At 39.6% G+C, this 23,030-nt stretch overlaps 3 protein-coding genes across 13 annotated transcripts in view; 2 read left to right on the forward strand and 1 right to left on the reverse strand.

The window, feature by feature from the left end:
• Positions 1–5,773, forward strand: part of CRYZL1 (crystallin zeta like 1) — a 36,214-nt gene extending 30,441 nt beyond the window's left edge. For all 8 annotated transcript variants that reach the window (XM_025985133.2, XM_025985132.2, XM_025985136.2 and 5 more), the window contains 4 exons: positions 1,017–1,138; positions 1,992–2,097; positions 4,537–4,582; positions 5,445–5,773. In XM_025985133.2, coding sequence (XP_025840918.1) covers positions 1,017–1,138; positions 1,992–2,097; positions 4,537–4,582; positions 5,445–5,544 — 374 coding nt within the window. In that variant the 3' untranslated portion in view covers positions 5,545–5,773. The remainder of the gene's footprint in view (positions 1–1,016; positions 1,139–1,991; positions 2,098–4,536; positions 4,583–5,444) is intronic.
• A 455-nt stretch (positions 5,774–6,228) lies between these two features.
• DONSON (DNA replication fork stabilization factor DONSON) lies at positions 6,229–17,147 on the forward strand. Its single transcript, XM_072740772.1, has 10 exons — positions 6,229–6,844; positions 7,454–7,534; positions 8,802–9,005; positions 10,186–10,364; positions 11,127–11,305; positions 12,525–12,606; positions 12,721–12,825; positions 13,289–13,487; positions 15,109–15,321; positions 16,428–17,147. The coding sequence occupies exons 1-10, from the start codon at positions 6,539–6,541 to the stop codon at positions 16,563–16,565; spliced, it is 1,686 nt and encodes a 561-aa protein (XP_072596873.1). The 5' UTR covers positions 6,229–6,538; the 3' UTR covers positions 16,566–17,147.
• A 240-nt stretch (positions 17,148–17,387) lies between these two features.
• Positions 17,388–23,030, reverse strand: part of SON (SON DNA and RNA binding protein) — a 32,722-nt gene continuing 27,079 nt past the window's right edge. The window contains exons 9-13 of one of the 4 annotated variants that reach the window (XR_011997668.1): positions 22,319–22,398; positions 21,502–21,649; positions 19,219–19,290; positions 19,000–19,115; positions 17,388–18,463 (exon numbers count right to left, since the gene is read on the reverse strand). Coding sequence is in view for 2 of the 4 variants with exons in the window: in XM_072740768.1 (XP_072596869.1) it covers positions 18,305–18,463; positions 19,000–19,115; positions 19,219–19,290; positions 21,502–21,649 (495 nt within the window). In the remaining 2 variants the exon portion in view is untranslated. Of the gene's footprint in view, positions 18,517–18,999; positions 19,116–19,218; positions 19,291–21,501; positions 21,650–22,318; positions 22,399–23,030 lie in introns of all 4 variants that reach the window. The other 3 variants (XR_011997667.1, XM_072740768.1, XM_072740769.1) reach the window with 3 other exon arrangements.

Consider the following 23,030-nt stretch of genomic DNA (forward strand, 5'->3'; position numbering starts at 1 on the left):
AACACTGTCTGGAAGAGAGAGCATGCTTACCTTTAACATACAGGCATTGGGGTTTAAATGTTTCTACGGAAATGAACATCATCTATTCTCAGGGGTTCCCAGATGATACACATTAGTTCAGCTCTCAGCCAGATACTTAGTTGTGCTGTGTCTGTCTGTCCTCTATTGGATGGCTGACTTCTGCAATCTCTATTTGGAAAAAAGCATGGAATTTTGTTCCGTTTTTACCTTCCTTGACCTTTTGTTATTTAACCAGTATCTATTTAACACCTAATCTGTACACACGTAGGTAGGGCCATTGCACAGAAAGCATAGGATTCACAAGCCTGCAAAGGGAGGCTTCATAGTTTGTTAAGATTTATCTTCTGTGATGAGAATCCTAGGAATACAACTGTGACCATTTTAACATGTTTCTTTTTAACCAGTATTTTCAGGACTTTAAATTAACTCAGAAAAATCACTTCTTGGCCTTTTGGCTAAGATCAAGTGTGAAATTAACTCAGAAAAATCTTTCAGTGGAAGTGACTGTGTATGTCACTAACTTTTCAAATATACATTTCAATAGTTATGTCAATGTGTGACTATCTTGCGTCTGTGGGTTCCTTAATCAGAAGTCAACTTTTCCCAAAGAATTAGTCAATGATATGATTAAAACTATCAATCTTAGTTATGTATTATGTTGTTGCCTTGCCTGGTTTTAAAATGAAAATAAACTTTTTGTCTTTTGTTATTTCACTTGTAATTGAATCTAGAGTAAATTTTATGACCAGTTTTAATGCAAAAAGTTTATTTTAAGGTGTCTGAATACATTGTTACTTTATTTCTTTCTAAGAAGAATGCTTCCTCATTCCTAACATTAAAAAGTAAAAGTAAAGAGGACTCAAAAAAGAAAAAAAAAAAAAAGGTAAAGAGGACTAATTTGAAGAATAAAGAATAAATTTTTGCCCGATTACTATAAAATATATTTCTTGTCTCTCTCTCTCTCTCTTTCTTTTTTTAAACTATTCCCTTGTAAGTGAGATTATATAGTAAAGATGATGAACCAGCTGTAAAATTACAACTACTACCTCATAAACATGATATCATCACACTTCTTGGTGTTGGAGGCCATTGGGTAACAACAGAAGAAAACCTGCAGGTATTATCAGAAACAGTAAACCATTATTATTACACTGACAGGATGTAATTAACAAAGAATAATGCCTAAGTCTTTTGAAGCAAGATGTGAAGAAATGATAAATTCTGAATTATACCTATTTCTAATGAAATGTAGCTTTCTTTTTTACTTTAGATACATGGTGGCCAAAATGTAGAAATAATGCCATTCAGCCTTTATATAGTGGTTTGGAAGAAGTGACTTCTGAATTTTTTATTAGTATTTCTAGTAAGATTTTCTTTTCTTATAGTAACAAACATTGTTGGCATATACTTGGCAAAATATTTCTACAAAATTATAACAACTCCCCATTCACATTGGAATTTACTACAAATGTGTGTATATACATTACTCCCAAAGTTATATTTTTCAACAGTATTCAAGTTTTCTTATCATGGCTGATATGTAAATAACATAACTCTCATATATCAATTGCCACTGATTTTTTTACATCCTCATGAAGATAACTGGTAAGTAACAGGTAAAAATCTCACTCTGTCTCATACACGCATGCACATGCACACACACGTGCTCACACACAGGCACACGCTTATACAACATATACACACACATCCACACACATGCATGCACACAAACTACCACTCCATCACCTCTACATAGGTCTTGCATCTGACCTTGCTCTTTTCATCGTTTTGGACAATGAATTAGAAAAGAAAACATTGCATTTTGCATATTGTTATTAAAGTTTGTATGCTGTTTGTGTGCTGTTTGTGATTTGGGTATTTGCATAGAAGTTTTTCTGGCTCAAGATATCAGTCATCTGTCTGCTATTAAACTCACAGTCATTGATGAGTTTTCGTATGTTCTATCCAAGTTGGATCCTCCAGATAGCCATTGCCTTTTCCTCAAAGGAGCAACGGTGGCTTTCCTTAATGACGAAGTTTGGAATTTGTCAAATGTGCAACAGGGAAAATATCTTTATATCCTTTTTTATCTACTGACTTGAGTTTATGGCTTGAGATTTACCATGTACTCTCATTAAGTTCTTTAACAATGATGATTGATAATAATAATATAGCTAACTTTCATTGAGCATGCCAAACAGTGTTCCAAGTGCTTTGTAAGTATTAATTTATTTAAGCATTAAAATGGCCCTGTGAGGTGTAAGTACTATCATTATCCCTGTCTCACAGAAAGATTAATACGTGTCCCAGGATGCAACTAGAAAGGGGCAGGACAGGAATCACCCAGGCAGTCATACTGGTTCTGAATGGAAGATAAACCACAAGATACAAGGCACTATGAAAATTACACATCACTGTGAAAGGCTGCATCCTTAATCTAAGCTATGATGGTACTATTACATAAGACATTTCAGAATGCTCATCTGCATTAGAGAGCTTCTGAGGTGTTTTAAGATTAACAGTGCTAGAAAATCTTCATCAAATGAAAATGGGTTTGTTTGTTTTTTAAATGGAATTAATTGTAAGAAAAATTTGGTGAATGAAGCCAAATCATTCCAGTTTTGGTAAAAGCAATGAAATCTTCTCTTGAGAATGTGAAAGCAGTTCCAAAAGAATGATCCAAACCTCTTTAGAACAGGGTCAAACCTACAAATAAAACTTTTTTTTTCTAAGATAACTATCTTAAAGGCAACTGTACTTGGTAAAAATTGTATTGGATGAAACATAAGTTCTTATTACTAAATAGAGTAAATCTGTATGCAAAGAAAGAAACTTGCCTTATTTTGTCCACTATCTATCATACTTTGCTTTTGTTAAATGTGTGTAGTTATGTACACATGATACTTAGAAAGGCCCACCTCCTCTACAAGAATGACAGAATTAATTCAGAACTTTCAAATAGGAGTTTTTAATTAGGACCCTGAATATGTTGAGTCACAAAAAGTACATTTCAGAACCAGAATATCCCCTTACTGTAGGGAATGTGTGAGTTTCAAGTATTTCTAAATATTTTTCTTTGAATTTGGAAAATCAACTTAATTTTTTAACGTTCTAAAAGAAATCCTTAGACTTCAGGTTTAAGCAACTTAACTGTCCACTAACATTGTAATTATCAAGAATATCATGAGATGTTAACAATGAAGAATACCATGTGTTAACAGTAACACTAGATAGTGTGTTTCGAATCTTACATGTCAGGAGCTAGGCTGGCTCCTTTGCCTTTGTTACTTAATTTCCTCCATACACACACACTCTTAGAGTTACTGTTGGCATTTTCAGTATTTTCACTTAAGAGAAGTAGAAAGAGAATTTGCAGTATGAGGTCCTCTTTAAGAAAATCTTTAAAATGGCTTATGTTCTGGGGCTCCTGGGTGGCTCAGTTGGTTAAACGTCTGCCTGCAGCTCAGGTCATGATCCCAGGGTTCTGGGATGGAGCCCCACATTGGGCTCCCTGCTCAGTGAGGTGTCTGCTTCTCCCTCTCCCTCTGCCCCCACCCATCCAATGCTTGCTCACTCTCTTTCTTGTGAATAAATAAAATCTTTTTTTTTTTTTAAGATTTATTTATTTATTCAGAGAGACAGAAAGAGAGAGAGAGGCAGAGACACAGGCAGAGGGAGAAGCAGGCTCCATGCAGGGAGCCCGACATGGGACTTGATCCCGGGTCTCCAGGATCACACCCCAGACTCCAGGCGGCGCTAAACCGCTGCACCACCAGGGCTGCCCTAAAATCTTTAAGATAAAAATAAAATGGCTTATGTTTGTACTTTTTAATTTACATTTTCTAATTCCTGAACTCTCAAGTTCCAAATCAGACTTCAGTCCTCACTTGTGCTAACCCCTCTCAATCAATTCAGACGTGAGCCAGCTGCTGCTTATGATTTAACAGACCTTCTACTGGTTCTATGCCATATGTCATTCTCTAGTACTAGCAATTACATAGAGTCTCAATCCTAAAATTATAATTTCAATTAAATGACTGAATTTTTTTCTTAATTTTACACTATTTCTTGATTCTCTTAGTGACACAGTTAACTTTTCTGCCTACAAAATTTGAGCCAATTAGCAGCCAGTTTAGTACATAAATGTGCACCTAACATAAGGATGCAAGTGCTAACATTTTTATCTAAAAATATCATAAATAGTGCTAAAAGGAAAACTTGACACCATAACACTTCTGCTTGTTTGGGATAACACGAGTCATTACTTAGGACTAGTCATTAGGCTTGCTGCTTCTGCCACTTGTCCTTAGAAGTTTAGGCTCTGTTATGTCTCCACTTCTCTCAAATAAGTTCCCCATTTCCCTGTTTCCAAGGTAAACTTCACAGCTTACAGAATGTCTGTAACTTAAATTCTCAATTTCTGAGAGTGCTGAACTTAGATAGGTGACCTGCCTAACATCTTCCTTTTATTGACTGGTTTTGTTTGACTGCCACCTTAACAATCTTTCCAGCTACGTATCCTAAAAGATGTGATGGAGAAGCTATCAGCTGGAGTTTTTAGGTACGCTAAGTAATCAAATCGTTTATTTTCTATTCTCAAGGAGGTAAGCAAGCATTTCCACTTTCATTTCAGTTTTCACAGCATACCTGTTACCTCCATAGGTTTTTTTTTTTTTACTGGTTTTTTTAAATTTTTATTTATTTATGATAGTCAGAGAGAGAGAGACAGAGAGAGGCAGAGACACAGGCAGAGGGAGAAGCAGGCTCCATGCACCGGGAGCCCGACGTGGGATTCGATCCCGGGTCTCCAGGATCACGCCCTGGGCCAAAGGCAGGCGCCAAACTGCTGTGCCACCCAGGGATCCCAGGTTTTTTTTTTTTAATTTGGATAAATAGCCGCTCTTTAATATTTGTCAAAGTGTATCTTGTGATACACCAATAAGTATTCCCTAAGAAGTGACCCATGAGTTCTCCTTAGTGCATTCCATACCATACCATACCACCTTTGCTTTTTTCATCACCTTTCCCAAGGCAACCTAAAATAACCTGTAGACTGAGAAGAGGCGAAAATGCAGTTTTGTTTTTTCAAGTTGGATCTGGGAGTGGATAAAGTTGGCAGTTTTCCCCTTCAAAACTTAACCACTTTTAACAATGGGAATACTAATGGACAAGTTTGTTTGCATTATTTAAAATAATAGGATTGGGGCACCTGGGTGGCTCAGGTCATGATATCCAGGTCCTGGGATGATGGAGTCTGCTTGTCCCCCTCCCTTTGCCTTTCCCAGTGCTCCTGCACGCTCTCTAAAAAATAAAATCTTTTAAAAAATAGTAGAATTGAACTATAGCAATTGTCAACTACCATCCTATTGTTCTACTCATCTTTGCCTTGACCTAACTTTTCTAATACTATCCTTCTTCCTCAGGCCTCAGTTGGATGAACCCATTCCATTGTATGAAGCGAAAGTTTCCATGGAAGTTGTTCAGAAAAATCCAGGAAGAAAAAAGCAAGTTGTTCAATTTTAATTTTGTTCTTTCTCAGACCTCAGTTGGATAAACCCCTTCCAGTACTCGAAGCCCGAGTTTCCTTGGAAATTGTTCAGAAAAGTCAAGGAAGATAAAAGCAGTGTCCGGTTTTCTAGGAGTCAAGATACTCAGAGTTATTTAAAGTTTTTGAGAAGTCATTTGAAAAATTGTTGTACAAATGGTCAAGACAATTCCGTAATTAACATCTAAAGGGATCATTCCGAAATTACTTCTTGCTCGTTTCTACACATTTGCCTTTGTTCCAAAGTCCTTCCCATGAAGAAAACTGCTTTCGGCAGGAGCGGCGCCCTCCTGCTCTCCTGATAAGGCCGTCCGGGTGTGGGCGTTCCCGCGATCGCCCTGTGTGCGCTGCGTCCTCCGTGCCTGCCTTCCGTGGCGAGCCTGAGTGGTTTCAAGCCTCAGAGGCTCTAGTCCATAGACACTAAAATTTTTCCAAGCATTCATTTATTTCAGGGATTCCTCGGGATCCAGCAGGACCGCGGCCCAGCCTCGCCGGCGGGAGCGGCCGCGGGGGCGGGGCGGGGCGGGGCGAGGGGGGCGGGGCGGCTGCGCTCGCTCGGCTCCCGCCGGGTTCTCTCTTTTCAGTCCGGGGGACGGAGGCGCAGGCCCCCCGCCGGCTCTGGGCGCCCGCCGCGGCCGTCCGCAGGCTTAACCCCAGCGGCAGCCCAGTGTGACGTCGTCTCGGCCGGGGCCGGCGCTCGTGACGCCTCTGCTCCAGACCTACGGAGCGCTCAGCTCTCCCGGTGCCCCGGGCCGCGGATTGCCCCGCCCCTCGGCGCCCACGGCCCGGCCACGACCCGGCCACGACCCGGCCACCGCCACCGCCAGGGACCCGGCAGCAGCGCCCGGCAGCCGAGCCGACCGAGGGGAGGGGCGGGGCCTCGGGGCGGCCGACGTCGCTCGCCCGCGGGGGCGGGGCCACGTCGGGGGCGGGGCCGGGGCCGGCGCGCGCGGGAAGCGGCGGCCGCGCGTCATGGCCGTCTCGGTCCCCGGCTACTCGCCCGGCTTCAGGAAGCCTCCCGCTACTCTGCGGCTCCGACGGAAAAGGGCCCGCAGCCACGGGGCCGCCGCCGCGCCCGGGGAGCAGCCCGAGCCTGCGCCCCGCCGCGCCGCTCTGGCGGCCGGGCTGCTCCTGCGCCCCTTCCCGGCGGCGGGCGGCGGCGGCGGCCCCCCGGCAGCGGCCCGCAGGAACCCCTTCGCCCGCCTGGACAACCGGCCGCCGGCCTCCGCGGAGCCCCCCGACGGGCCGCCCCGCGGTCGGCAGGAGGCGCAGGCCCCGGTGAGTGTCTCGGGCCTGGCGGGCGGGCGGGGGCGGGGGGCGCGGACGCGGCCCGGAGCGTTGGGCGGGGCTGCCCCGAGGCTGCGCTCCGTGTGGCGGGCGCCCCGCGGTCCGGCCCGGCCGGGGCCGCTCGGAGCCCCCGGGGGTCGGGGGTCGGGGGTCAGGGCTCCGGGGGAGGGCGGCTCGTCCGCGGAGGCCGCTGTTGGGCGGGAAGACCCGAGACCCTCCTGCCCCGCACGGCCGCCGCCCTCGCGCTCGGAAATACTCCGGGTGGAGGAGTGTTGGGGATCCCTGGGTCCGAAATTCCTGGCAGGCAGAGCCTGTGGGTCCCTGGGCTTGAGACCTCCGCACCCGCCGTCGGACGCACGGATCCCCCACCCCCACCCTCACCCCCACCCCCACCCCCACCCTCACCCCCACCCCCACCCCCGGTCTTAAGAGTCAGGCCAGACGCGAAACTGGCGTGAAGCCGCGGTCTGGTGATTTGCGTGTGAATTTCCTGCCCTGGGCATTTATTGAGGCACTTGGATGCCGGGGGAGGCGCTGGTGGTGGTTAACGCAAACTCCGGCATCGTTTGGGATTAAAAAGGACCATCGTTTTCCCCGCAGTTTGTAGATTCTAATCAAGAAAATGATTCGCTGTGGGAGGAGAAGTTTCCTGAAAGAACAGACGATACTGAATTACTGCAGGTAACAGTTTTCGATGTCAGTAGAAGGTGTAGTCTTAAAACCTAAACTTATACCTCAGAAACATGTTTTTTGTTAAGTCGTTGCTCGAGAGCGTGGAGGCAGTGATCACCTCTGCCGGGTTGAAAAGATGGCATCGGCCGGCGGGAGCATGAGGTTCCTGACGTACAGCGCTACGTACTGTAGATTCAGGTTGTCCTTCCTCCACCTGTTTTTGACACTCTCTCCGTGGGCGGTGACTCCAGCTCCTCTCTCCACACCCAACTGCTTTTTGAACTTCCTCTTTAACTGAATCTTCAGACAAAATCCACAAACTACCTCCACAGGTTGTGGCCTATCCCTGAACCTTGCAGACGCGGCCACAACAGCCGTCCTCTTGGTACCATCCCCCAGGTATTCCTGTTGGCGCAGCTCGTCCTTAACAGGAGCAGGCCAGAGGGCCAAGACCTTTCATATAAAGGGACGGCCTTCACAGGGTCTGTTACAGATAGTTCCCCCGCACCTGTTACTTGGTGTGTGTGATGTCACCTCAAACAATCATTGTAAATAAAGTGGAGAAAACGGCCTTGAAAGGACAGCAGAACAGTCTGGAAGGAAATTTTGAGATCAGGAAACGTCTTTTTACATATGGCCTCACAAGAGCCCTAAGTTACCTGCAGGAACCGCTTAGCCCTGGTTCCGGAGTTTGCAAGGCTTAAATGGTGCTCTTTAAAACACTTGCAGGGGACCCTGGGTGGCCCAGTCGGTTTAGCGTTCAACTCCTGATTTTGGCTCAGGGCCGTGAGCAGCATCACAAGACAGAGCCTCAAATCAGGCTCCTGGCTCAGCAGGGAGTCAGCTTGAAGTTCTCTCCCTCTGCTCCTGCCTCCCCCCAATAAATAAATAAATCATTTTTAAAAAATAATAAATTACTTGGAAGGTTTTTGCTTTGACAGCAAGATCAGTAGATTTTTTTTTTTTTAATTATGATTGTGGAAATAGTACATGCTTCTTGTAACTGAACTATGTATAAACTATAAGGTAAAAATGTGGCCCTCCACCACCACCACCTATAACAACAATAAATTCCCACTTCCAGAGAAAACCACTGTCAACAGTTTACTGTAACTTTCTAGGGTGTTTCACAGTGTGTGGTGTATTTTCAGTGTTACTTATTATGCAGTTATAAGATTCTGACAATTCCGTGATCATGCAGGTTGATAAAATCTGTAGATTAAAAGGGAGGTTCTTTGGTACTCAACTAATTTTTGTGTCCTTTGTTTCCTAAAAGACTCCACAAGTATCATTCTCCGAATCTGATACTCCATCCTCAGAAAGTACTGAGTTACCTGTGGACTGGAGTATTAAAACTCGACTCCTTTTCACCTCTTCTCAACCCTTTACCTGGGCAGATCACTTGAAAGCACAAGAAGAGGCCCAAGGTGTCATCCAGCATTGTAGGGCAACAGAAGTTACTTTGCCTCAAAGTATACAGGTAATTCTGAAGGGAAGTTAGGTGTGTTTTAAAGTAACAAATTAATTGTAAAACGTACTTCTCTGCAAAATGTCACAAATATTTCCTTCTTCTAAAAAGTTTTTCTTCTAAAGTTTAAAGACACTAAGACTTGGGGAATTTTGTATTTCTTGCACTTCAATGCAGTTTTCTCTATCAGATTCAGTAACTGCCCATTAAATTTAAAGACTTGTCCTGAGGACTAATGTTAGAGGCAGAAATTGTTTGAACAAAACCGTTCTTCTCTAAATCCTTCTGAGAAAAAAATACAAGGGAGAAAAATGAAAAGCAATTGAATAGAATTGCAAAGGTAGATTGGTTATTCTCCTGGTTTTCTGATATAATGTATATTCTTTTTTTCATACATACTAATTCTTGCTACCTGTTTGATAGTGTTGTAAATACTGTAATAGAGTTAATGAGTTCTAGAATGGTTTTGGAGGAATGTAATTGCATTGCTGTCAAGCAACTCATCAACTCAAATTAGATTAAAAGTGATTACCTAAAAAAAGGGCCTTGGGGAATCCCCAGGCGGCCCATCGGTTTAGCGCCTGACATTGGCTCAGGGTGTGATCCTGGATTCCCTGGATCGAGTCCCGCATCGGGCTCCCTGCATGGAGCCTGCTTCTCCCTCTGCCTGTGTCTCTGCCTCTCTCTCTCTCTCTGTGTGTGTGTGTGTGTGTGTGTGTGTGTATCTCATGAATAAATAAATAAATAAATAAAATTTAAAAAAAAAAGAAGGCCCTGATACATCTTTTTTAATAAATCAGGTTGATTTATGATTCTCATTACTCATTTTTACTGGTTCCTGTTGAAACAGTTGTGAGGGGAGAGGGGTTGAACATAGTATTACTTACATGCAGTAAACATCTCTGTCTATCGCCCTACCCTTATGATAACTAAAATAGTCACTGTTCTCCGGAGAGAACAGGAGAGATGAGAGAATGTTCCCATCTGTATTTTAAGTCCTCCTTTTGATATGCTTTAAGATACAATAAAAGCTGACAAGAATAAACTACATTTTAGCCGGTGTAACAGTTATGAATACTTTTCTATAGGAAACAGTAAAGGTTCTTAGAATAAGTGGCATATTCAGTGCTTTTTGATGAAATTTTATACTTCTAATGTGGCAAAAACTTCCAATATCATCTCTGGATTTTAGGATCCCAGACTCTCCACTCAGCTCCGTTGTGCCTTTCAGCAGAGCCTAATCTATTGGTTGCACCCTGCCTTTCCCTGGCTACCACTGTTCCCTCGCATTGGAGCTGATAGAAGAATGGCTGGAAAGATAAGCCCTTGGTCAAATGATGAAACCTTGCAACACATTTTAATGAGTGACTGGTAAGATTATTAAAAATTTGTACATCCCAGTAGTGTATTTTCATTGTAATCAGTATTCTTATTTACAATGTGGAAGTGTATACTGGTAAAAGGTTCTCTGTGTTCCTCTGAATTATTTTTTCTAAGCTGTTAATAATCGATATTTAAATTGTTTACTTTTTTTTTTACTCTTATTCACTCTTTATGCAATTGTGGAATTATGTATAAGTGTTACATAAATATATACATTCTTTTATGTTATTTCATCTCAGTGGCTGCTTCCTTTCTCATCAGCAGAAGCTGCTCAGAGAAAAGTCAGCAACCAGTTATCAATTAAGATTTGTTTGGTTTCTTTTTAATTTTTTTTTAAAGGTTTCATTTATTTATTCATGAGAGACAGAGAGAGAGGCGCAGAGACCTAGGCAGAGGGAGAAGCAGGCCCCATTCAGGGAGCGCAATGTGGGACTTGATCCTGGGTCTCCAGGATCACACCCTGGGCTGAAGGCAGCGCTAAACCGCTGAGCCACCGAGGCTGCCCCAATTAAGATTTATTTAAAGAAAACATGATTAGCGTTTAAGCGGTAAACACTGTGGGTCCCATGACCAATTTTAGTCCTTTAAGAGCCAAGTTATGTATGTAGTAGAAAAAGTTCAAACCATTATCTATAATATTTGTGTTGTGTTTTTATTCAAATGAGTATCAAACTGAATCATAAAAAACTAAATTTTAGTTGTTAAGCTAAATGTGTAGTAATGCCTAAAGAAAATCTTGCTACTTCATAGGTCTGTGAGCTTCACTTCTCTCTATAATCTACTGAAGACAAAGCTTTGCCCATATTTCTACGTTTGTACCTATCAGTTTACGATCTTGTTCCGAGCGGCAGGATTAGCAGGAAATGATGTAATCACAGCTCTCATCTCTCCTACAACTAGAGGCATAAGAGAAGCTATGAAAAATGAAGGTAAAACCATAGGCTTAAAATGATTTATTTTTTATTTATCCCGTTATTTCATCAACGGGAGCATAGTTGATTATTGTGATGTCAACATGCTGGTGTAGTTAAAAGGAATTCAGTGGTTTCATCATTGAGCTGTTTTGCTAATTCAATGAATATTTGAGTGTCTACTATGTGCCAGTTGCTCTGGTGCTGAGACCATAGAGAGAAACCAAATACACATATCCTTGAACCCCACAGAACTTGTAGTTGATTTGACGGTAAGGAGGATCCATTCCATTCATCCAGTGAGCATTTATTGGCACCTTTGTTCTATACAGTGTTCTAGTCCCTAGAAATACAGCAGTGACAGAAGTAGACAAAATCCCTACTCTCGTAGAGCTTATGTAATTTGTTAAAGGAGAATGTTATATTGTTAACAAAAGAAATATAAAAATTTGGAACAGTGTATGTAGTTGATGCAATTTTTTCATTTTCCTTAAAAAAATCTGGAAGAGTATTACAAAATTAATACGGCTACCCCATAGTGGCCAATGGTCATGAGACAGAATTCTGCTTTGTTCTTTTATGTGCTTTTATGATTGAGTAATTTCTTTTGTAATAAAAAACTGATTTAAGCATTAAAAAAAAAAAGTATAGTAAGCACTTTCCTTAGAAGCTAAAGTTTGAATTGTCTTTTTACCAATTGAATTGCCTTTTACCAGTTTTACCTATATTTTTTAAGAAATGCCTTCTTTGTGATTTGTGATTAATTTGTGATTTTATTTTTTCCCAGCAGTGATTTAAGCTGTCCCTTAATGCACAGCTTTCTTTAAGTTTAATGGTGTTCCCTTCTTTGATCTGATAAACATATTGAGCTGGAAAGTTCCCATCTGAATGTACTTGTCTAGAAATTCCTACCCCCTTTTAATAACATAATTTTCAAACTGGGCCAACCATTGATGATCACAGATCTATTTAATCAGCACTACAGGAAAGAGTACCACATGTAGTGGGGGAGTATTCATTGTTTCCTGAACCTTTTGTGTAAAAGAGGAGGAGGAGGAGGGGTGTGTGTGTGTGTGTGTGGTGGGCTACTGTCAAGAAAGCTTGAAAGCTGTTGCCTTAATAGATCCACGTGTAAAAGCTCAAATCTTCAGATTTCATACTCTGTAAAAGTAGGACACACTTGTTCTTTTAGAGTATATTAAAGGAAACTCAGTTATATTTTTCTTTTCTCACGTAGGTATTGAATTTTCTCTGCCGCTAATAAAAGAAAATGGCCATGAGAAGAAAAAGGCATCTGGAACAAGCCTGGGACATGGAGAGTATGTGATTAAAACCACCTTTTACATCACCTAGGGACTTACGGTCTCAGTGAAGTAGTTTTGTAGAGGAAACCGTTTGATGAAATGGAAACTCTAACTATAACAATTTTCTAGGGAACAAGTAATCAGTGATGAGGATGAAGATGAGAGCTTTTCCTGGCTGGAAGAGATGGGTGTGCAAGATAAAATTAAAAAACCAGACATACTCTCTATCAAGCTGTATCCTTTCCGTTGTGTTAACTAGAATTGATTTTCATTGAATTTAGTGAGCTGTGTAATATTGACAGTTTTATTTGTAATCTTAAATTGTCTTAAGATCATATTTAAACTAATTCTCCATCATAATTCTCCATCATTCTCTAAAAAAACAGACTAAGTACCAGTAAACTATGAACAATTACTGCTAAAGTTTTTTTTTTAATGGAAACATTCCATATAGAGTATGTTTTCAACTAGAGAAGAAATTCGTTTTCTTTAGGAGTCAACTTCTAGCAAATTCAATGGTCAAAGAGAAATCATTTTGATTTAAGCAGATATGTTATAATTGCAGCAGAGTGGGGTAGAAAGAGCACTTCCAGTTCACAATGGGAAAAAAGGGTCCCAGGTGATTCAGAATCAAGATGATGGCTTTTCTCATTAGCATGGGATTTTAATTTGCAAGTTCCTTGATTGTCATTTTCAGACGAAAAGAGAAACACGAAGTGCAAATGGATCACAGACCTGAGTCTATTGTGTTGGTGAAGGGAATGAATACCCTTACATTGCTGAATTTCTTGATCAACTCTAAGAGTTTAATTGCTAGTTCAGGTCCGCAGGCAGGACTTCCACCAACCCTCTTATCACCTGTAGCTTTCCGAGGTGCCACAATGCAAATGCTTAAGGTAATGAAAAGGAAAAAAGAAAAAAAATCTACCCTAATCCTCATAAGTAAGCTTTTTAAGAAGAAATCAAGAACAAATTCTTGATTTGTTTTTAATAACTCCTACCATTTTACATGGTGCATATTTTGTTTTTGCTTTCCTCCCAATAAAAAAAAATGTTGATATAAAGGTATATCAAATTATATGAGAACATTCATTATATGAAATGTTTTATTTGAATTATATAAAAGTAATTTTTTCTAACTGAATAAATCTGATTGGCAACAAAAGCATTTTGGTGTTAGTCTTTTTTGCCATTTGGAAAAGCTGCTTTAATCTCATTTTGTCATTTCGTAAGCAATGAAAGAACCTAGCTAAGATTAGAGATCTCAAAACCTAAATCCTGGATAGCTGAAAAGAATAGCTGTATATCCATATCGTTGAAAAAAACTTAACAGATGTAAATACAAATACATTGTGAATGTTACTAACAAAAGATTTTAAGATTTTATTTATTCAAAAGAGACACAGAGAGAGGCAGAGACACAGGCAGAGGGAGAAGCAGTTTCCTCACAGGGAGCCTGACATGGGACTCGATCCCCAAACTGGGATCACACCCTGAGCCAAAGGCAGGCGCTCAACCACTGAGCCACCCAGGCATTCCGAATTTGTATTTTTTTAAAAAATAGAATTTATTTTTATATTTATTTTCCCAGTATTCTGCATTGAAAATGTATTACTGAATTGGGAAGGGAGATGGGCAAAAGGGTTAAAGGGGATTGGGAAGTATGTGCTTCCAGTTACGGAATAGAGTAAGTCATGGGATGGAAGGCCCAGTGCAGGGAATATAGTCCGTGATACTATAACAATATGGTGGCCGATGGTAGCTACATTTGTGAGCAGAGCATAATGTTTAGAGTTGTAGAATCGCAGTCCTATACCTGAAACTAATGTAACTGTAACATGTGTCAACTCTACTTCCATTAAAAAAATCTTAATAGGGAAGCCTGGGTGGCTCAGTTGTCAAACATCTGACTCTTGACCTCAGCTCAGGTCTTGATCCCAGGATTGTGAGTTCAGGCCCCAGAAAAGCTTTGTTTTGTTTATTAAAGGTTTTATTTATTTATGAAAGACCCAGAAAAATGCGGGGACAAGGGCAAAGGGAAAAGCAGGCTCCACGCAGGGAGCCCGACATGGGACTCAATCCCGGGACTCCAGGATCACACCCTGGGTCAAAAGCAGATGCTCAACCGCTGAGCCATCCAGGTGTACCTGTTTTTTGTTTGTTTTCCTAAGTAAAAAAGCATACTACTAAATTAGGATACTATATGAAAAATTATATTCTCTAGAATATGCTTAAACTGAGTCATAACTTGGAGATGTGCTACAGATGGAGAATTAACATTTTTACTCATAGCATTCTTTTGATGTCTTACGAACTACCTTATGCTATTATGCTCACAAGTATAGTTCCTGCCACCATACAGTGCTATTATAGTACCACTGGCTACGGTCCCTCTATGTTGTACCTTTTAGTCCATAACTAGTAAAGAGGAAAACCCAAATGAAGTTACTGAACAAGTCTTTAGGGACAAAAGCTTGAGAGACGGTGACAGTAATTTTTCTTTAAATTTTCTTGAAGGCAAGAAGTGTAAATGTGAAGACACAAGCTGTTTCTGGATACAAAGATCAATTTAGTTTGGAGATTACGGGTCCTATCATGCCTCATTCTCTACATTCAGTAACCATGCTACTCAGATCTTCACAGAATGGGTCATTTTCTGCTGGACTATATACACATGAGCCAACTGCTGTATTTAATATCTGCCTGCCAGTGAATAAAGTACTGGATAAGGTAAGCAGACAGCTGTTAGCGTAGCTCACTGTAGCTAGTTTCCTCGGGTGGAAGAAAGAAGTGATTTATAGAGTCAAACTTGTGTCTGACTTACCATTAAACTGTACTATTTGGGAAAAAAAAACAAAACAAAACTGTACTATTTGGGATCCCTGGGTGGCTTAGCGGTTTAAGTGCCTGCCTTCCGCCCAGGGCGTGATCCTGGAGTCCTAGGATCACGTTCCACCTCAGGCTCCCTACGTGGAGCCTGCTTCTGTCTCTGCCTCTCATGAATAAATAAAATCTTTTTTTTTTTAAAGATTTTATTTATTTATTCATGAGAGACACAGAGAGAAACAGAGACATAGGCAGAGGGAGAAGCAGGCTCCACGTGGGGAGCCCGATGTGGGACTTGATCCCCAGGACTCCAGCATCACGCCCCGAGCCGGAAGGCAGACGCTTAACCGCTGAGCCACCCAGGCGTCCCTAAAATCTTTTTTTTTTTTTTTTCCTAAAATCTTTTAAAAAATAAATAAAAAATAAACTGTACTATTTAACTGCCAATCCTAAAATGAAGGGGTAAGATTTGGGTTTTTTGAGATAAATTTTTATGAATTTAGATTGTACTCCGCAACGACTATAGAATTTCCCAAACAAAAAGGCAAATTGTTTATATGGCCATCTCAGATCCAGAATAGTACCAGATTCCTTTATTATAAACTATGGGTATTTTATCAGTATTTGCCTTTAATTTTGGATATAGTTAGGTTTCTATTTTTTATTTACAGGTTATAATTAAAACCTTTAAAATTGCCTCATGCTTTTATCATCTGCCAGACGTCTAAAAATAACCAAAATTATTTGTGAATGCTATTGTATGTGAAAACTTTTAGGGTCAACTTCTATGGATAATGAACTGCCTTTGCCTTATGAACGTGATTAAGGCAGGTGTTTGTCAAAGTTCCCATGGTAATTACTAAAATTTGACTCTGTTGGTAGAGCATGCGACTCGATCTCAGAGTTCAAGTCCCACATTGGGTGTAAAGATTACCAAAAAAAAAAAAAAAAAAAGTCAGTGTTCAGAGACTGATACACTTTTTAACTTACTTGAATACAAATTTCCACAGGAAACTGTTCTTGAGGAGCTTGCTAACTGTGGATTGCACCCTAAGACTCTGGATCAACTTAGTCAAACACCAATACTGGGAAAATCATCTTTAAGACATGTGGAAATGAATGACTACGTTTATAATTGGAGATCCTGAACACCAAAGTAAGCCTAAAAGGAATCTTTGAGGAAAAAGCCTTCTAGCAAGGAAATTCAAGATTCTTATACCTTTGGCTCTAAAGTTCATTTTGGAAGTTAAATGAATCTAACTTTAACATATTCAACTGTTGATAAACATTAACCTTTTACGTTAATTTTTACATGTGTTAAGCAGTAGGATCAAGGTTTTAAATCAACATTTACTATTCTGATTAGATATGAAGAGAACTCCCAACTTTTTAAAAATATAAGTAACTTGAGACTTCCAGACCTTTACAACCTAATTATAAATCAAGTAGAAAACTGAACGTCATGAATGTCAGTTTCTCCTTGCAAATGGGAAATTGAAACTAAATTACGATCAATTATCTCCTGGTATTGTGACTGATGGCATCAGGGCAAAATTATATTTGACAATTCACCTATCCTACTACGGAGGTTCTAGCTTTATAAAGATACAAATGTAGACAGGATCTGCTGAGCTGATTGTTACTGTATCTACCATAGTTGCTGCTTTCCTTCTGATTTATGATTCCTTTATTCTCAAATATATTAAATTTGGTTTTTTGATGCATGTTAATTCAGATAAGGGTATTTTGTATTCCACATAGAATAGGTTAATAATTGTATGCTCAGCTATCATGGTAAAGTAGTATTTAATGTCCCTGGGGTGTGTGTGTGTGTGTGTGTGTGAGAGAGAGAGAGAGATTCAAATTTTCTTAACAATAAAAGTGCTTAGAAACCAAAAGTATTGGGTAAAGAAATGACAGTAATGAAGAAGTATGTGTTCACTTTATGATCCAGAAAATAAAACACCACATTTATTCCAGAGAAGTTTATATTTGGGCCTTAAGCTTTTGAAAATAAAGTTTAGAGACATAGCATTATGAATACCACTGTAATACACATGAAATATTCTATCAGACCCTAAAAATTAACATAAACTTAAACTTTCTCATAGTCAACAAAATAGTGGCTGGGTGCCGATTTTATTAGATAAGTTGGTTACAGCATTTTAATTATCATTTAACGTCTATCTAGGTGTAGCTGAAATTCAAAATGCACATCAAAGTAAAACTATATCACAACTCAATGCCATACTAAATGTACTTGGCCTCTGCAGTAGAATTCTAATCAGACTTCATTTTGACTCCCTTCTCATGGCCCAAGTGGCTTTGATGGGAACGCAGGACTTAGTGCAGATCATCACACAACATACCACTCTTTTTTTTTTTTTTTAGAACCTCTACAAAATTTTAAGGGGAGATGGTGGCATTAGCCCTGTGGAACAGATCTTGCTTGATTACCTCAATAACACTGGCCCAGTATCTGTCCAGCAGAACCCATTGTGAACTAGTACAAGGTGCACAGCCCTTCACTGATTACAGGCAAGTGTTACAGCAGCCTAGCCATAAGGAAGGGAGGTTACATCATAGTACAAAATACAGTATAAAAGCGTTATTTAACATTCCACACTGAAGATTACGGATGCCTTCAAACAATCGTTTGGATGTTAGCCACTTAAACAAATACATCACTAAGGTAAACAATATAAACATACCAAAACCCTGTATGGTTAAATACAATTTCCATGGTACAAAAATCAAAGCCTGGAGATGTTTGTACAGATTGCTTTTTACACAATGTCTTAAATTGCCAAATATTTACAACATTAAAGAGGAAATACATTTTGATGCAGAGTAAAATTATCTGAAATGATTAATATAAAACCTCAATCTATCTACGTGAGGCACTCCTGAAGCAAGTGGCATTAGCCATGAGGTCCTTTGGTACAAGGCCCATTGCTTGAAGAACCACAGTAGCTGCTGTGGCTTTAGCATGCTTCTTATTAGGGCTGGCAAAGCTGGGCTGGTAAGCGCTTCCATTTATCAATACCTATTCAAGAAAAACATACAATTGGGCTGGTAAGGGCTTCCATTTCTCAATACCTATTCAAGAAAAACATACAATAAGAACAGCATCAAACTTTAATATCTATTAGCTTTGTATTTTTCACTAAATGCTAGAAAAATAACTTACAGAAATATAAAACCCACACTATGTAAGTCAAATTAATCTCAACCCAGGAGAAGCAAATCATTTGGGAAAAGGGACTGCAAATTAAGAGCAGGTCTCCAAATGGGCGGGATAAAACTAATTTCCCAAGTTCGCTGGAAAATGTCAACAAATTGTTCACCAGATTTGGCCCACCTCTTTCCCTCCAGCATTTTTTAAAACTAGGACATTAACAGGTCATATTAAAGTATGCTTAAATATTTAAAAACCCCAAAACCCTACCATTTCTACCCACACATATATATTCACTCCCAACCCACAATGTATCAATCCTGTGATCATACAATGCTTACCCCTCACCCTCTAAGTCCTCAAATTAATAGGGGTATACAATTAATGCAGAAATTCATATTTACCCTAAAGAGAAAATGTTTGCGATGATCTGGGCCACTATCATGGACCAAGAGAAATTCTGGTGGTTGCCACCTTCTCTTATTACAGATTTCCATCAAAGCAGACACAGGATGTTTGCCTACAAAGAAAAAAATAACCAGTTGTTGATTATTTCCAATGTGGCAACAAAATACGAATTCAAGTGGGAGATAGGACAAGAAGAAATTCAAATGTACTCTCACCTGACAGATCTTTCATTGCAGCAGAGAAGTTCCCGGACCTCTTTTGTGCTCTTTCTCCTACTGCAACAAGACCTTTAAAATAAAAAGGCAGTGTTCACTGAAGAAACTCCAAAGCATCATTTTAAATTATTATATACAATGATTCCCTCTGTAGGACCCTAAATCTCAACCTATGCCTTCCAATAAAATACTCAACCCCCACTACCTTTGATTTTTATATAGTTTACCTTGTTTTGCTGTTTCAATGTATAAGCCTATACTTTATGTTCATATAACTTGGTAATAGAAATTGCTTAAGAAATCAAATATTCACAGAACACAAAAACCTAGTAGCATATGAATACACCTATTAAGTGCCACAGATAACACCTTTAGGATTTCTTTTTAATAAGTTTAAAAAATAGTGGCTATTTATTTCAAATGCTTTCTAAAGGCTTTTCCCATTCCTTAAAGCACCCTGCTGTTAATTAAGTTCCCCAAAAGGTGAGGATTTTAGGCCACACACCCTCCAAACAAAGAAGTGTCTCTATAAACGGGTCCATATTTTCCCCAGCAAACAGCCCCTGACTTCTCAAATGAAGATGTTCACAGAAGACAATCTCACTGCATAACCTCCCTTTCCAATGGGATTTCACTGTCTCATTAGCCAAAGTCCATGCTTTCCTGCTTCCATTTCTCCTAGGGGGAATTCTTCAGCTCTTCACTAAATCTGCTAGTACTCTTCTCCAAACCCAACACCTATTACACAATTCCAACGAGAATGTTCCTGGAATTATGTAATGCATTCACAGATGTTTTCTTATAAACAAATCACCTTGTATGACTCAAATCTATTCAACTTGTATAAGTAATACAATGTCAAATGTGACATAATCCATACAATGTCCTTTTCTAATTCAGTTTGAATTAATGCTACAGCAGCACAGAACGATTCTCCTGCTATTTCCAACCTACTTGAGAATCCTTACAATTAATCCCTCTAATTTGAAAAAAAAAAGATATCACAGTATTCTACGTGGATGACAATGTAGAAATTCTGATGCAAAATGCTTTATGAGACACACAATTTGGTCCAAGCTAGTTGGTTTCCAAATTCACTGACACAGAATAATTTATCTGCATTAACTTCAACTTATCTTTCTGATTGAAAAGATAAGGAAAATTCCAGGTTTAAGCTTTCTAGTCTTTAAAAATCAGGCTTATACAATCTATTGAAATCACACTGAGATGACAGCCCCATTTGATTCTACTTAAGACATTATTCCAAGGGAAGAAATTATTTAAGAGGTACCAACTGGCTGTTATCAATGAGCACTAAGTGTCTGTGTGTGCATATATTCATATATATACATGTTTGTTTGCTTTTTTTTTTTACACAAGTGGAGGGAGGGCCCAGAGAGACAGACAGAATCCCAAGAGATTCTCTTTCCCGTGCACCCCACAGAGGCCAATGTAGGGCTCGACCTCACGACTCAGATCATGACCTGAGCCAAAATCAAGAGTTGGACACTTAACTGAGCTATCCAGGCACCCCGCTAAGTATATTTTTAATACTTAGCAACTGCATGGGGGCAATGCAGAAGGATTTCCAGGAGTGGCAAAGTACTAGTAAGATAAAAGTTCCAAGGTGCCCTGAGCACAAGACAATATGACGAGCTGACACTGCTGTCAGCAACTGGCCTATTCTCCAGCCCCAACCCAAGAAAATTCAATGACAGAGCTTAAAAAGAGGGAGATACCAAAACTGTTTATAGGAGAAGACAAAACAAGACTCTAATAGGAAATAAGGAGAATACGTGGTATAAATAAGAAGGAAAAAAAAAATACAGCCTAGAAATGACAAGTATGTTACCTGTCACAAGAAAAAACTGGGATACCATTTACCAAAACTGTAATCTAACTGAAATTTCAATCCCATTGATATATGCACATTTCCATAATATTTAGCAACTAACATAAGACCACCTTTTAGCTCCCATTAGTGACTCCCATCTGTATCTATACAAGCTGCCACAAATGGATGAACCTTTTCTTTCTTAATAGCTGTAGATATGCTCCAGTTAAGCATCATGGACATCAAAATGTAGAAAGGTTACTTTGGGGGAAAATATTTTTTTTCAAGGGGCACTTGGGTGGCTCTGATGGTATAGCGTGTGACTCATGATCTTAGGGTCATGAGATCAAGCCCACATTGGGCAGAGCTTGCTTTAAAAAAAACTACGAAGGTAATGAAACCCTAAATATTAAGGAGAAATAATCAACATTCCCAAAACAATGGGTTACCTTTTCGGTCTGTCTTAAAATCAACCAGGATAGGTTCCTTATTTCCTTCTTTGTTTTTTCCTAATCCTTCTCCTTCTCTCCAGCCCATTTTTCTCATCAAAACGGCTCCCATTCCTCCAGTTACCGGGGCTGCTCTTAAGAACTGATCCTATCCAAAGAAAGAAAGGTAAAATGTCCCCATTTCACAGTTAGAATTTGACTACAAACTTGGTGTTACTTAAAAAAAAAGTCTTATTTTACTTCTAGATCTGATATAGCAATTAAATTTCTATACTTATATACATACTGTAGTGTGGATGCTCTAATTATTTTCACCATTAACATAATAGTATTTTGAAAGTCAAATAAGGCAAATAAATGGCAGTTTAAAACAGTGGCCCTCATGCCCCCCTCCAAAAAAAAAAAAAAAAATTAGAACACTCCTGTTTTCGTCCACTATTTAGGTTCACTGGTATCTCTTCTTAGCTTGCAAAATAAAAAGAAGGCAATGTTAAAACAGTCAATAATATTAATTGTCCCAGGTGTACCTAGTTAATGAATAAAGCCCAGAAATCATTTAGAAATAGTTTGGACACTGAAGAAGCATACTGTTAACAACCCAAGTTTTCTTCCCCATTCTACCATAAAGCAAGTAAAAATATTTTACTTAGAAAATCCCTATGAAGCAAAGAAGATAACTCTTTAAAGTATATTTACACAGTAAGAAATGGACAGTCATATAAAATACCCTGTCATTATACCAAACTGAATCTGAATTCTTTTAAAACCTAGCGTGACGTTAAAAGACTTGTAAAAAACTCCTTAAGCGTTTACATACCTAGGCCTCGGTGGCAGCAGTGTTGTGAATAGTAGGGCTGGCACTGACCGGGGCAAGAAGACAGCTACAAGGATTTGGCCCTGAAACAAGTTTCCATACAGAGGGGTGAAAGTTCACAGGTTATTCTGTGAACAGTCATCTCTCTTGTATCCAACCCACTGAACCATAATTTCCATCAAAGCAGCAAACCACTTAATGTCATAAGATGCACAACTATATACATTAGCATGGTCAACAGTCATATTCACACATTTTAAGAAATAAATAGCTGATGCCTCTATTTAAAGGACATCCATGTAAACAGAACAAATGAATTCTACTGTTGATCTTTATGGCTTTTTTAAAAATTTGTAAATCTCCAAATCCTGCTTTAGTTTCCCTTGTTATTAAATTTTAGATTTATGTTCTCTAGCAAATATATAGCAAAAGTCATTAACTTATCAAAAGAGGGAGTCAAAACTTTTGGTAGCTCTGGAAAGAGTAAGCATTAATCATTTCCTGTATTGATAAGTTAATACAAAATTTTTTAAATCTTGTTTTTACACACAGTAGTAAAACTTTATCATCTTATTTTTTTCCCCAGCTTTGTAAATTATATGCTGGGGAGAAAGCATGCCAATGATGTGTGACTAGACATTAAGTTCAACAAGGTGCTCTGATGGAAGGAGGCAGCTGTGGAGGTAAAAACATACCCCTGGTTCAGTTCCTTATT

This window comes from Vulpes vulpes, chromosome 15, assembly GCF_048418805.1.
Source record: "Vulpes vulpes isolate BD-2025 chromosome 15, VulVul3, whole genome shotgun sequence".
In the NCBI taxonomy this organism is placed as follows: domain Eukaryota; kingdom Metazoa; phylum Chordata; class Mammalia; order Carnivora; family Canidae; genus Vulpes; species Vulpes vulpes.

Coding starts and splice junctions, on each gene's coding strand:
- DONSON (XM_072740772.1), top strand. CDS start 6,539: ATGGCCGTCTCGGTCCCCGGCTACTCGCCCGGCTTCAGGAAGCCTCCC. Junction 6,845..7,453: donor GGCAGGAGGCGCAGGCCCCG/GTGAGTGTCTCG, acceptor TTTTCCCCGCAG/TTTGTAGATTCTAATCAAGA. Junction 12,607..12,720: donor ACAAGCCTGGGACATGGAGA/GTATGTGATTAA, acceptor ACAATTTTCTAG/GGAACAAGTAATCAGTGATG.